At 64.7% G+C, this 14,835-nt stretch overlaps 1 protein-coding gene across 1 annotated transcript; it reads left to right on the top strand.

Annotated features, from left to right (window-relative positions):
• The first annotated feature begins 5,662 nt into the window (after positions 1 to 5,662).
• Positions 5,663 to 12,214, top strand: LOC135313399 (nucleolar protein dao-5-like). The gene is given in 9 exon segments (XM_064451916.1): positions 5,663 to 5,746; positions 6,358 to 7,260; positions 7,349 to 8,542; positions 9,557 to 10,297; positions 10,395 to 10,646; positions 10,649 to 10,864; positions 10,866 to 11,000; positions 11,002 to 11,063; positions 12,124 to 12,214. Coding segments are annotated over 9 exon segments (3,678 nt in total).
• The last annotated feature ends 2,621 nt before the right edge of the window (positions 12,215 to 14,835 follow it).

Below are 14,835 nucleotides of genomic sequence, written 5' to 3'. Positions count from 1 at the left end.
ACCGCACAGCTGCGGCCCCATCATATGCCAGCAGCTGCTGCTGGGGAGTCGCCAGCAGCCAGGTGCTGGTAGGAGCCAGGCTGCCTTTACAAATCCCCCTCTCTCCTTTCATATCTGTAAGGTGCACAAATTCTTGAAACGGCAACAGCCAGAGCTGACCTGTGTGGAGCTGGATAAGGAAGTTGCGAGAAAGAAAGAGCTATTGGAGGCCCATGCCCGCCGCAAGCATCGGCTGAAGGCAGCAAGGAAGGCAGTCCTGCCTGTGCCAGAGAACAGGCCAAGGAGCTTTGCAGTCAGGAAGCTGGGGTGGGAAAATGACATCACCACCTCCAACATCTGGGTCAACCCCTTGTTCCCAGAGCTCTTCGAGGACACCCACTCTGGTCCCCAGGAGCGGCCTGGCTGCCCCAGCAGCATCGGCACAGAGGCGGCAGGAGAGGCAGCCGGTGACCAGCAGAGCGCAACTCCTGCCCCGGCGGCTGCCATGGCTGCTGAGCCGGCACCTTCTGCTCTGGCCGGAGATCCTGAGCAAGAGGGGCACCACACACCTCTCGCTCCCATGGCACAAGAGGAGGCAAAGGCACCAGAGCCTGCCCAGGTGGAGAGCCAGGCACCTGCTCCACTCACCAACACAGACTACGAGGCGGCTCTGCTGGACACGGCCCAGCGCATTGTGCAGGATGCCGTGGGCAAGGCTGTGGCTGTGATCCTGGGGCTCAGCCAGCAGCCAGTGGAACAGCAGGCCCTGGCCCAAAGCATGGGTGCGGCATGCGAGGAAGGAGATAATGTTGCCTCTCCCATGCCTGGGGACCATCAAGGAGAGGCCAGCACAGCCACTGTGTCCCCGGCAGCGAATGAGGATGAAGTGGCTTCTGCATTGCCTCAGAGCCCTGTGGCAGATGCTGGCACACCCAACCTTTCAAGAGCTGCAGAAGACGAAGGAGACGCAGCACCTTCTCCCTTGCCTTGGGAAACTTGGCACCAGGTAAGCCACGCGCACATGGCCAGCACCGGTTGTGTGTGTGTCAGGGAGGTGCCTGGTGGTCCCCGTGTCAGCCCACTGACATCCCCGCCCTCCGCTACCTGTGCTCTTGCTCTCCCCTCGGGAGGAAAGGCACTGAAGAAGCGCAGCCTCTGAGGGACCTCCCCAGTAGGCAGCTGACAGCTGGGCTCGGGACGCCGAGCGCCACCGCTCTGGGCCCAGCCTGGCCAAAGCACCAGCCATCCCTGGCACTGGTCACAGAGCCACAAGGAGAAGCCACCCCACACCATGCGACCCAGACAACTAACGCCCAGCACCGACAGAGACAGACAGAGCTGGAGACAGCTGTTAGTTCTTGATGGTGCTGCTGCGCGTGGGGTTTCCACGGGAATGGCTCCCAGGGATTTTGTTGGGCTTCCCAGGACAAGAAGCCTCTTCCAGTCCCCTGGCTCAGAGCAGCGTTACCAGCACTCTTGGACGCTCTGCTGGTACTGCCCCAAGCAGAGCTTCTCCCTGAAGAGCCCCTCTTTGGGAACCATTGGGTGATGTGCTAAAGCTCCTCTGCAGCCCCACACAGGGGCTCAGAGAGACGAGACAACGGCAGGAGGGGCAGCCCAAACCATTCTTGCTCACCTCCAGACAACTGGCATGTCCCTCCCCGGTTAGCCAGGGCTGCGGATAAGTGATGGCAAGTGGCTTTGAAGAGCCCTTCTGCTGGCTCCCGCAGCACCCTTGGGTGGATCCCGCCTGGCCCCATAGACTTGTGTGTGAGTCAAAGTGGTGGAGCAGGTCGCTAACCATTTCCCCTTGGATTCTGGGGGCTCTGTCCTGCTGCCCGTCCCTGCCTTCCAGCTCACCAGGTTGGGTACCTTGGGAACAATTGGCTTACACTTAAAGGCAGAGGCAAAGAAGGCATTAAGTACCTCAGCCGTTCCCTCATCCTCTGCCACTACGTTTCCCCCCACATCGAATACAGAACGGAGATCCTCCTTAGCACTCCTCTTCTTGTTACTGTGTTTAAAGGAGGAGCCAGTGGCCTTGGCCGAGAAGGAGGCGTGGGAAGACGACAGCGACAACGAGCTGTTGCAAGGAGAGGACATCACCACCTCCAACATCTGGGTCAACCCCTTGTTCCCAGAGCTCTTCGAGGACACCCACTCTGGTCCCCAGGAGCGGCCTGGCTGCCCCAGCAGCGTCGGCACAGAGGCGGCAGGAGAGGCAGCCGGTGACCAGCAGAGCGCCGCAACCCCTGCCCCGGCGGCTGCCATGGCTGCTGAGCCGGCACCTTCTGCTCTGGCCGGAGATGCTGAGCAAGAAGGGCACCACACGCCCCTCGCTCCCATGGCACAAGAAGAAGCAAAGGCACCAGAGCCTGCCCAGGTGGAGAGCCAGGCACCTGCTCCACTCACCAACACAGACTACGAGGCGGCTCTGCTGGACACGGCCCAGCGCATTGTGAAGGATGCCGTGGGCAAGGCTGTGGCTGTGATCCTGGGGCTCAGCCAGCAGCCAGTGGAACAGCAGGCCCTGGCCCAAAGCATGGGTGCGGCATGCGAGGAAGGAGATAATGTTGCCTCTCCCATGCCTGGGGACCATCAAGGAGAGGCCAGCACAGCCCCTGTGTCCCCGGCAGCGTACGAACATGAAGTGGCTTCTGCATTGCCTCAGAGCCCTGTGGCAGATGCTGACACATGCCACGGTTCATCAGGACCAGACAACGATGGAGACGCAGCATCTTCTCCCTTGCCTTGGGACCCTCGGCTCCAGGTGAGCCAGGCACCCATGGCCAGCACCGGTTGTGTGTGTGTCAGGGAGGTGCCTGGTGGTCCCCCTGTCAGCCTGCTGACATCCCCGCCCTCCGCTACCTGTGCTCTTGCTCTCCCCATGCAGGTGTCCTCAGAGCACAGGGGTGACGCACAGCCCTCCTGCGGCTGCAGGGACATGCCCGAGGATGACCCAGGTACGTCCCCGAGTCAAGCAGCGCCACAAGTAGGGCAGGCCTGGCCCAGCCATTCTGGCAAGGCCTACCCAGGTCAGGCCGGCAGCACTGTGTGCACGGGGGCTGGCCATGCCCCTGCCACCCCGCCCTGGGGAAAGCAGGAGCTTGCCCGCTGCCCACCCACACGCTCACCTACAGCTCTCCTTCCCCTGCAGGCACCGCGGCTCTCCCGCACCCCCTGCATCAACAGCAACGGCCCTCGCTCTTCAGGAGGGCGCTCAGGGCTCTGCGCAGGGCTTTCCGCTTCAGCTGCATCGCGGGACAGCAAGAGAAGCAGCGCCCCGCTGCCAGCGCCCGGCGGGTCCCCGGGCACGGCGTCTGGCCCTGAGCCTGCGCAGCGCCCACAGGGAGCGGCACGCAGAGGCACGTGAGCGATGGCTGCATGGACGGCACCTCAGGCATTCAGCTGCTCTGAGGACATCGTGCTGCCCGCCTCTGCTCGGATGTGGATGCTTTCCAAGGCCAATAAATGATGAGCGTTTTCCCGCAGTGCTTGACTGTGCCTGCTGCACCTCGGGAGAAAGACGGGTGGAGGCAAGAACCATTCCGGCAGGCAGAGCTGGACAGCCCCTCGGCTGCCTCTTCTCCAGGCCGAGCACAGCCCATGCCCTCGGCCCCTGCACGTGCCCCTGGCACTCCAGCTCCGGCACACCAGCTGGGGCCTCCGCTGGCCTCGCTCCACAGGCTCGCTGCCCACCCCTGCCCACCTTGGCCTCCAGGGCCTTTCCCACAGCCGCTGCTGCTCAGCAGCCACCCAGCCCCAGCCCCAGCCCCACCTCCCGTGGGCAGCCAGCCCATCCTTGGGATGGTGCTTGGCGCTTGCCTTTGCTGCATTCCCTGGGGTCCCCGGCAGCCCATTCCTCTGCCACGGCCAAGTCCCTCCAAAGAACTGCCTGGTACCCACCCAGCACCGCCCACTGCCACCCCCAGCATGGGCGCCTGCCCTGTCCTGGCTGTCGGTGTCATCTCTCCCACGCTCCACCTCTGCAGGAGAGGTGCTGAAGAAGGGCAGCCCGGGAGGGACCTCCCCAGTAAGCAGCCACCAGCCAGGCTCGGGATGCCGAGCCCCGCCGTCCCCAGAGCCCAGCCAACCGCACAATGCGCCACCCACCCCTGGCGCTGGTCACAGAGCCTCCCCTCTTTGCTCAGTCCCACGGCCGGGGGCAACCCCAGAGGACCTCCAGCCTGCCTGGCACCGTTGGGCCCGGGGAGAGCCCAGCTGGCTCTTCCCACTCCCCTGCTCCTCCGGCAGGGCCATGGGAACCACGTCCAGCAGCGTTTGTGACAACACCTTCCCAGCGACAGGGCAGCCTGGACGTTCCCCCACCGCTCCTCCTCGCCCTTCTGGAAGATGGCTCTGCCACAGTTGCTCCAATCACCAGGAGTCTCCCCAGATCAGCACGCCCTGCCGCGGAGCAGAGCGGGGCTTTGCGCTGGCACGCCGCGGCTGCCCCCAGCCCCGCCAGGCTCCCCAGCCAGTCGCACAGTCGTTTGGTAAACAGTTTAATTAATACGCTGAAAGGACCGCTGCTGGATCCAGCTGGAGTTCACCCGCTGCTCTGCTTGGCCGCCAGTCTCTTGTCTCTCTCTTCAGCAATGCTGAGACGCATGCCCTTTCCACGGGGCGGGGAGACCCACCGCTTGTGGCCCTGCAGCAAGGGACAAGCAGCCACCTCACCGCGTGACACCCGCACAGGGGCAGAGCTCTCCCTCTCGGCGGGGAGCAGCAGCAGGTGCCAGCCCCTGCCCATGCTGGGCCACGCACACATGGCCGCCCGGCGCTATGGCCCAGCAGAAGCCCCTCGGGAAGGTGCCCAAGGTGTACAGGCCTACACTTGCCTCTTCCTTCCGCTCTCCTCCGTGAAGAACGCACCGCAGCCAAAAGGGAAACACCACCCCTTTGCGACCGGGACACGAGAGCCCAGCGGGGATGGCGGGCGAGAGAGCAGAGGCGCTGGCGGGGACGGCACTCTCCCTCGGAGCGGCTGCCCGGGCCACATCAAGATCTGAGCTCCGAGCACTGCGCTGCCCCCAGCTCTCAGAGCCTTCAGAAAAGCACAGGGCTGCTCCTCGAAAACGTCCCCGTTGCTAACTTCACGGAGGCTTCCCCTTCCGCGAGCGGCCAGCCCGGAGCAGGCAGGAGCACAGGGAGCGGAGCCGGCACTGAGGCCAGCACTGGAGCTTCCCTGCGTGATGGGGCCTGCGGGGCTCCCCTGCGTTCCTCTGCGCGCGCGGGCGCCGCAGCACCCCCAGGCCTGGGGGCCCTGTGTGGCCGCAATGCCTGGGGACAGGGCCGCGGCGGTGGCACCCGGAGCGGCTGAATGCACGCAGGACGGAGCTCTGCAGCGGCCGCTGGCACAGCGCGTATGGGGGAGGTGTTGTCTTGGGCCGGGCCGGGGCCTCGCGCAGGGCAGAGCAGGGGCTGGGCCAGTCCCAGCCGGTCCCAGCCGGTCCCAGCCAGTTCCAGCCAGCCACGGGCATGGGCGCCTCCATAGCGAGCCCCAGGGCTTTATGATGCGGGGGCCTCGTGGTGCCCACCGGCCATTGTGACAGGGGTCCCCACGGTGACCGTGGGGGCATATAAGGAGCAAGAGCCCGGGGACACCCACTCCCAGGAGAGCACCTCCCTCAGGAGGCAGCATCTTCCCTGGGTGCCTGCCCGTGGCAGGTCGGCGGCGACGATGCCCAAGACGCCCATGGATAAGGAGGCGAACGCCCACTCCCAGCCCAACAACGGGCTGCTGAGCCTGCGGAAGAGCAGCCAGGTGAGGGACGGGGCAGGAGGGAGAGGCCGCTGGTGGGACGCGGCCGCACAGAGCTGCCCTGGTGCCAGGCTTGCCGGCACCGTGGGGGCCGTTGTGCCAAGGCAGCCGCCTCCATCCCACGCCTCCTCCTCCTCCTGCCCACAGGTGGGCCGCAGGCTGCCGCAGGCAGCACCACAGAGCAGACAGAGCCAGGCCTCGTCCCTCCATGGGGCCAGGCTGCCACGCCTCCCCTGCTCAGAGAGCTTGCAGGCCACTGGGAGCCGCCACGCACAGGTAGGGAGCCCGACGGAGACGGGGCCGAACGTCTTCCCGACCCCAGGAGCTGCCGACGGGCGGACGGGAGGGGCAGGATGGGACAGGCGGGCCCGTAGCGAGCAGAGCCCTTCCCGGCTGGGTGCCCGGCCATGCCGGGGGTGCTCCTGGGAACTGCCGTGATCCGCAGGGGGACCAGCCCTCATCCCGGCCGACTCTGGAGCAGGGTAGCAGCCGCCTGCGGGGCAGAGCGTTGCCCTGGGGGCTGGCAGGGGAGCCCAGCTGCAGCAGCTCTTCCAGCCAGGGCGTGGGGGCACGGGCCACAGTGACACGGCCTCTCTGCTTGCCTTCTCTTGTAGATGGACAGCCTGGCGCTCTGCAACACGGTGAGGCGGAAGGAGACAGCCCCTCTGCCAGCCTTGCTGCCTCTCCGCCGGCAGGCAGCGGCACCCGGGCACGCACCCGCAGCTCGGCCAGCAGCAGTTGCGAGCACCTGCTGCAAGCTGCCCACTTTGCCAGCAGCACCCTCTGCATCTGCTGCCAGGGGCAGGGAAATGGCCGTCAGCACCACAGCCGGCGGCCACCAGCAGCTTGTCGCCTCTGCTCGGGGCACCTACCCTGCCCAGCGCTCAGCCACGAGGGTGGAGTGCTGGAGGCCTGCCCCGCACAGCCCTGCAGCCGATGCCGCAGCTGTGAAGGGCACAGCGCAGTGCCTGCTGGGTAGGGTCCAGAGCAAGGATTTGCCTGTGAGCCAGGGACCCAGCCAGCAGCCGGCAGCCCAGCGCGACCGGGCACACAGCAGAGCCGCGGCGATGACGGCGAGAACAGACAAGGTCGGGCCGAGCAGCGGGAGCAAGGCCCGCGCAGATCAGCCCGCGCCTCATCGCCATGCACATGGCAGCACCAGTGCTGCGGGCAGGGCCGCGGCGCCAGCATGGCCAGGCACTGGCACAGGGACAGGCCACTGGCAACGAGAGGCAGAGCATGACCTATCAACGTCGGCAGCATACATCAAATCCTACCTCGACAGCAGGGCCTCGCGGATGCACCGTGAGGCTGCTGCGGAGTATCTGGCCACCATGTCTGTTGAGCTGGAAGGGTGCTGCCTGGGCCGCAGCAGGAACGGTCAGGCCCAGCTCAGCCAAACTATCATGCAGCGGCAGCAGGATGGCCTGGAGGAAAGCGAGTTCCAGCAGCAGGAGGGCGAGAGGCAGCATTTCCCCCTGACACGGTCGGGGTTGCTCGCTGTCATGCCAAGGCAGGTGAGTGCCAAGGAAGGGATGGGGTGGCATCTATTAGGACAGGATAGGGGGATGAACCCCATCATCTCCCGCTTCAATATGCCTGCAGCTGCTGCTGGACAGTTGCCAGCAGCCAGGTGCTGGTACGCACCTGCCTACCTTTACAAATCCCCCTCTCTCCTTTCATATCTGTAAGGCCTATGCATTTTTCAAACAGCAAGAGCCAGAGCTGACCTGTGTGGAGCTGCAAAAGGACTCTGCAAGAAAGAAAGAGCTACTGGAAGCCCATGCCCCTGAAAAGCAGCGGCTGCAGGCGGCAAGAGATGCAGTCCTGCCTGTGCCTGAGAACAAGCCAAGCAGCTTGGTCAGGAAGCTGGGGTGGGAATATGACATCACCACCTCCAACAGCTGCGTTGACCCTTGGTTCCCAGAGCTCTTCGAGGACACCCACTCTGGTCCCCAGGAGCGGCCTGGCTGCCCCAGCAACATCGGCACAGAGGCGGCAGGAGAGGCAGCCGGTGACCAGCAGAGCGCAACTCCTGCCCCGGCGGCTGCCATGGCTGCTGAGCCGGCACCTTCTGCTCTGGCCGGAGATGCTGAGCAAGAGGGGCACCACACACCTCTCGCTCCCATGGCACAAGAGGAGGCAAAGGCACCAACTCCTGCCCCGGCGGCTGCCATGGCTGCTGAGCCGGCACCTTCTGCTCTGGCCGGAGACCCTGAACAAGAGGGGCACCACACACCTCTCGCTCCCATGGCACAAGAGGAGGCAAAGGCACCAACTCCTGCCCCGGCGGCTGCCATGGCTGCTGAGCCAGCACCTTCTGCTCTGGATGGAGATCCTGAACAAGAAGGGCACCACACGCACCTTGCTCCCATGGCACAAGACGAAGCAAAGGCACCAGAGCCTGCCCAGGTGGAGAGCCAGGCACCTGCCCCACTCACCAACACAGACTACGAGGCGGCTCTGCTGGACACGGCCCAGCGCATTGTGAAGGATGCCGTGGGCAAGGCTGTGGCTGTGATCCTGGGGCTCAGCCAGCAGCCAGTAGAACAGCAGGCCCTGGCCCAAAGCATGGGTGCGGCATGCGAGGAAGGAGATAATGTTGCCTCTCCCATGCCTGGGGACCATCAAGGAGAGGCCATCACAGCCCCTGTGTCCCCGGCAGCGAATGAGGATGAAGTGGCTTCTGCATTGCCTCAGAGCCCTGTGGCAGATGCTGGCACACCCAACCTTTCAGGAGCTGCAGAAGACGAAGGAGACGCAGCATCTTCTCCCTTGCCTTGGGAAACTTGGCACCAGGTAAGCCATGCGCACATGGCCAGCACCGGTTTTGTGTGTGTCAGGGAGGTGCCTGGTGGTCTCCGTGTCAGCCCACTGACATCCCCACCCTCCGCTACCTGTGCTCTTGCTCTCCCCTCGGGAGGAAAGGCACTGAAGAAGCGCAGCCTCTGAGGGACCTCCCCAGTAGGCAGCTGACAGCTGGGCTCGGGACGCCGAGCGCCACCGCTCTGGGCCCAGCCTGGCCAAAGCACCAGCCATCCCTGGCACTGGTCACAGAGCCACAAGGAGAAGCCACCCCACACCATGCGACCCAGACAACTAACGCCCAGCACCGACAGAGACAGACAGAGCTGGAGACAGCTGTTAGTTCTTGATGGTGCTGCTGCGCGTGGGGTTTCCACGGGAATGGCTCCCAGGGATTTTGTTGGGCTTCCCAGGACAAGAAGCCTCTTCCAGTCCCCTGGCTCAGAGCAGCGTTACCAGCACTCTTGGACGCTCTGCTGGTACTGCCCCAAGCAGAGCTTCTCCCCGAAGAGCCCTCTTTGGGAACCGTTGGGTGATGTGCTAAAGCTCCTCTGCAGCCCCACACAGGGGCTCAGAGAGACAACGGCAGGAGGGGCAGCCCAAACCGTTCTTGCTCACCTCCAGACAACTGGCATGTCCCTCCCCGGTTAGCCAGGGCTGCGGATAACTGATGGCAAGTGGCTTTGAAGAGCCCTTCTGCTGGCTCCCGCAGCACCCTTGGGTGGATCCCGCCTGGCCCCATAGGCTTGTGTGTGAGTCAAAGTGGTGGAGCAGGTCGCTAACCATTTCCCCTTGGATTCTGGGGGCTCTGTCCTGCTGCCCGTCCCTGCCTTCCAGCTCACCAGGTTGGGTACCTTGGGAACAATTGGCTTACACTTAAAGGCAGAGGCAAAGAAGGCATTAAGTACCTCAGCCGTTCCCTCATCCTCTGCCACTACGTTTCCCCCCACATCGAATACAGAACGGAGATCCTCCTTAGCACTCCTCTTCTTGTTACTGTGTTTAAAGGAGGAGCCAGTGGCCTTGGCCGAGAAGGAGGCGTGGGAAGACGACAGCGACAACGAGCTGTTGCAAGGAGAGGACATCACCACCTCCAACATCTGGGTCAACCCCTTGTTCCCAGAGCTCTTCGAGGACACCCACTCTGGTCCCCAGGAGCGGCCTGGCTGCCCCAGCAGCGTCGGCACAGAGGCGGCAGGAGAGGCAGCCGGTGACCAGCAGAGCGCAACTCCTGCCCCGGCGGCTGCCATGGCTGCTGAGCCGGCACCTTCTGCTCTGGCCGGAGATGCTGAGCAAGAGGGGCACCACACGCCCCTCGCTCCCATGGCACAAGAAGAAGCAAAGGCACCAGAGCCTGCCCAGGTGGAGAGCCAGGCACCTGCCCCACTCACCAACACAGACTACGAGGCGGCTCTGCTGGACACGGCCCAGCGCATTGTGAAGGATGCCGTGGGCAAGGCTGTGGCTGTGATCCTGGGGCTCAGCCAGCAGCCAGTGGAACAGCAGGCCCTGGCCCAAAGCATGGGTGCGGCATGCGAGGAAGGAGATAATGTTGCCTCTCCCATGCCTGGGGACCATCAAGGAGAGGCCAGCACAGCCCCTGTGTCCCCGGCAGCGTACGAACATGAAGTGGCTTCTGCATTGCCTCAGAGCCCTGTGGCAGATGCTGACACATGCCACGGTTCATCAGGACCAGACAACGATGGAGACGCAGCACCTTCTCCCTTGCCTTGGGACCCTCGGCTCCAGGTGAGCCAGGCACCCATGGCCAGCACCGGTTGTGTGTGTGTCAGGGAGGTGCCTGGTGGTCCCCCTGTCAGCCTGCTGACATCCCCGCCCTCCGCTACCTGTGCTCTTGCTCTCCCCATGCAGGTGTCCTCAGAGCACAGGGGTGACGCACAGCCCTCCTGCGGCTGCAGGGACATGCCCGAGGATGACCCAGGTACGTCCCCGAGTCAAGCAGCGCCACAAGTAGGGCAGGCCTGGCCCAGCCATTCTGGCAAGGCCTACCCAGGTCAGGCCGGCAGCACTGTGTGCACGGGGGCTGGCCATGCCCCTGCCACCCCGCCCTGGGGAAAGCAGGAGCTTGCCCGCTGCCCACCCACACGCTCACCTACAGCTCTCCTTCCCCTGCAGGCACCGCGGCTCTCCCGCACCCCCTGCATCAACAGCAACGGCCCTCGCTCTTCAGGAGGGCGCTCAGGGCTCTGCGCAGGGCTTTCCGCTTCAGCTGCATCGCGGGACAGCAAGAGAAGCAGCGCCCCGCTGCCAGCGCCCGGCGGGTCCCCGGGCACGGCGTCTGGCCCTGAGCCTGCGCAGCGCCCACAGGGAGCGGCACGCAGAGGCACGTGAGCGATGGCTGCATGGACGGCACCTCAGGCATTCAGCTGCTCTGAGGACATCGTGCTGCCCGCCTCTGCTCGGATGTGGATGCTTTCCGAGGCCAATAAATGATGAGCGTTTTCCCGCAGTGCTTGACTGTGCCTGCTGCACCTCGGGAGAAAGACGGGTGGAGGCAAGAACCATTCCGGCAGGCAGAGCTGGACAGCCCCTCGGCTGCCTCTTCTCCAGGCCGAGCACAGCCCATGCCCTCGGCCCCTGCACGTGCCCCTGGCACTCCAGCTCCGGCACACCAGCTGGGGCCTCCGCTGGCCTCGCTCCACAGGCTCGCTGCCCACCCCTGCCCACCTTGGCCTCCAGGGCCTTTCCCACAGCCGCTGCTGCTCAGCAGCCACCCAGCCCCAGCCCCAGCCCCACCTCCCGTGGGCAGCCAGCCCATCCTTGGGATGGTGCTTGGCGCTTGCCTTTGCTGCATTCCCTGGGGTCCCCGGCAGCCCATTCCTCTGCCACGGCCAAGTCCCTCCAAAGAACTGCCTGGTACCCACCCAGCACCGCCCACTGCCACCCCCAGCATGGGCGCCTGCCCTGTCCTGGCTGTCGGTGTCATCTCTCCCACGCTCCACCTCTGCAGGAGAGGTGCTGAAGAAGGGCAGCCCGGGAGGGACCTCCCCAGTAAGCAGCCACCAGCCAGGCTCGGGATGCCGAGCGCCGCCGTCCCCAGAGCCCAGCCGACCGCACAATGCGCCACCCACCCCTGGCGCTGGTCACAGAGCCTCCCCTCTTTGCTCAGTCCCACGGCCGGGGGCAACCCCAGAGGACCTCCAGCCTGCCTGGCACCGTTGGGCCCGGGGAGAGCCCAGCTGGCTCTTCCCACTCCCCTGCTCCTCCGGCAGGGCCATGGGAACCACGTCCAGCAGCGTTTGTGACAACACCTTCCCAGCGACAGGGCAGCCTGGACGTTCCCCCACCGCTCCTCCTCGCCCTTCTGGAAGATGGCTCTGCCACAGTTGCTCCAATCACCAGGAGTCTCCCCAGATCAGCACGCCCTGCCGCGGAGCAGAGCGGGGCTTTGCGCTGGCACGCCGCGGCTGCCCCCAGCCCCGCCAGGCTCCCCAGCCAGTCGCACAGTCGTTTGGTAAACAGTTTAATTAATACGCTGAAAGGACCGCTGCTGGATCCAGCTGGAGTTCACCCGCTGCTCTGCTTGGCCGCCAGTCTCTTGTCTCTCTCTTCAGCAATGCTGAGACGCATGCCCTTTCCACGGGGCGGGGAGACCCACCGCTTGTGGCCCTGCAGCAAGGGACAAGCAGCCACCTCACCGCGTGACACCCGCACAGGGGCAGAGCTCTCCCTCTCGGCGGGGAGCAGCAGCAGGTGCCAGCCCCTGCCCATGCTGGGCCACGCACACATGGCCGCCCGGCGCTATGGCCCAGCAGAAGCCCCTCGGGAAGGTGCCCAAGGGGTACAGGCCTACACTTGCCTCTTCCTTCCGCTCTCCTCCGTGAAGAACGCACCGCAGCCAAAAGGGAAACACCACCCCTTTGCGACCGGGACACGAGAGCCCAGCGGGGATGGCGGGCGAGAGAGCAGAGGCGCTGGCGGGGACGGCACTCTCCCTCGGAGCGGCTGCCCGGGCCACATCAAGATCTGAGCTCCGAGCACTGCGCTGCCCCCAGCTCTCAGAGCCTTCAGAAAAGCACAGGGCTGCTCCTCGAAAACGTCCCCGTTGCTAAGTTAATGGCCACCAGCACCGCAGCCAGCAGCCATAGGCATAACACGGATTTTCCTTGTTATTACTCCTAAAGTAAATTCTACTGCATTCCTGTTATTTCTCTAAGTTTCACCATAGGAATATTTTATCATGGTTGTGTTAGCTGAATTTAGCGCAGACTAATACGGAAAGGAAGTAGAAAACACTCAGTATCAGTATGAGATCCAGAGTCAGGCTGTAATTCTGATTTATATCATACACACCTATAGTTACAACCAGGTGTAAATAATGTCCACTGCAAGGGTATGTGAAGCCCCCATGGTAACCCAGAAGTGGCATTACAAAATGTTTTTTCTCCATTAAGGGATTATGCTGATAGAAATGATAGGAGACACAGCTTAGTGGATCTGAAGTTTTCCAACTGTTTTTCTAAAGCTGTTTCAAGCAAAACCAGATAGACTTTTATCGCTTGTTACTTGGGAGCAGAGACCAACCCCCCTCTCACTCCAGCCCCTCTCAGGCAGCTGCAGAGAGCGAGAAGGGCTCCCCTCAGCCCCCCCTTCTCCAGGCTAAACCCCCCCAGCCCCCTCAGCCGCCCCCCAGCACACTTGTGCTCCAGACCCTGCCCCAGCCCCACTGCCCTTCTCTGGACACGCTCCAGCCCCTCCAGGCCCTTCTTGTCCCGAGGGGCCCAAACCTGAGCCCAGCATTCGAGGTGGGGCCTCCCCAGGGCCGAGCACAGGGGCCCCATCCCTGCCCGGCTCCTGCTGGCCACCCCAGCGCTGACACAAGCCCGGGGGCTGGTGGCCTCCTTGGCCACCCGGGCACTGCTGGCTCATGCCCAGCCGGCTGTCAGCCAGCACCCCCAGGGCCTTCTCCGCCGGGCACTTCCCAGCCCCTCTGCCCCAGGCCTGGGGCGCTGCCTGGGGTTGGGGTGAGCCAAGGGCAGGACCCGGCACTGGGCCTTGTTAAACCTCACACAACTGGCCTCGGCCCATCGATCCAGCCTGCCCAGGTCCCCCTGCAGAGCCTTCCTGCCCTCGAGCAGATCAACACTCCCGCCCAGCTTGGTGTCATCTGCAACTCCCTGAGGGTGCCCTCGATCACCTCATCCAGATCATTGATAAAGGTATTAAACAAGACTGGCCCCAACTCTGAGCCCTGGGGAGCCCCGCTCGTGACCAGCTGCCAACTGGATCTAGCTCCGCTCACCACAGCTCTCTGGGCTCTCTCAGCAGCCCCACGGAGCCGGGCGGGAGCAGCCCCCGAGGCCGCACGGTACCGGCTCCCCGGGCCGGGCCGGGCCGGACGGTGCTGCGGGAGGGCCGGGCCCGGCTCTGGTGCAGGCCGGCTGCAGCCCGGGCTGCGGCTGGGGCAGGGACGCCCCCCGCGCCCCCCGCACCCCCCGCATAGTCGGGCTTTCGGCCGGCTTTCGGCGCCCCGCCTGCGCGCCCTCCGAGCTCCGCCGGGCCCCGGGCACGTCCAGCCCTGGGAGGGCGGGGAGAGGCGGCCCCGCTCGGCCCACGCAGGCTCCGCAGCCAGGGCGGCACCGGGGCTCAGAGGGGCTTCTGGATCATGGCCAGGGATGGCGCAGCCCAGGTCCGGCCCGGGGGAGCAACGGGGGGGCGGGCGCCGCCAGAGCCCCCCTCGGAGCGGGGGCTGCGCGGGCAGCCTCTGCCCGGGGCTGGGCCGGCGCCTGAGGAACCTCCCCGGGACTGAGAGCCCTCGCCTTCCTTTGGGTGAGCGATTCCTCCTGGAAACACCCTCGAGGGAGCCCTCGGACCCCCGCGAGCGCCTGGACCTTCGGGGTCCCCGGGAGAGGGAGAGAGCTCCCCTTGGGGAGGGACGGGGGGGGCGCGCTGTGGGCCATCGTCCTTGGCTGGAAACGTGGAGTGACAATACCCCGACCGACAGCTCGAGCCTGTCACGCGTGAAATGTCAGCAGAGGGTGGACTGGTTGCAGTTGGCCCCTGTTTCTCATGGGGTTTTGGTGTGCTTTTGGATGTTCCAGCTTGTCCTTAGGGGTCTGGGTTAGTTTTAGTGGCTCCTGCTGGCCACACTACTGCTGATACAAATGATTCCTGCTGAGAGATGGTCTGTGGCCCTGCCTCCAGGCCCACCTCCTCTCCACCCTGGTTAAGCACTGGAGTGGGTGCTGTACTTTTTGCTGGCAATTTGGGCTCTGTGGGGAAGGAGTTCCCCCAGCCCCAGTGCTAGCCCCAGCATTTCATACCCA

The sequence above is a fragment of the Phalacrocorax carbo genome, chromosome 1 (genome assembly GCF_963921805.1).
Source record: "Phalacrocorax carbo chromosome 1, bPhaCar2.1, whole genome shotgun sequence".
NCBI lineage: Eukaryota > Metazoa > Chordata > Aves > Suliformes > Phalacrocoracidae > Phalacrocorax > Phalacrocorax carbo.
Note: the sequence above shows the minus strand (reverse complement) of the source record. Positions and strands in the feature narration are given on the sequence as shown.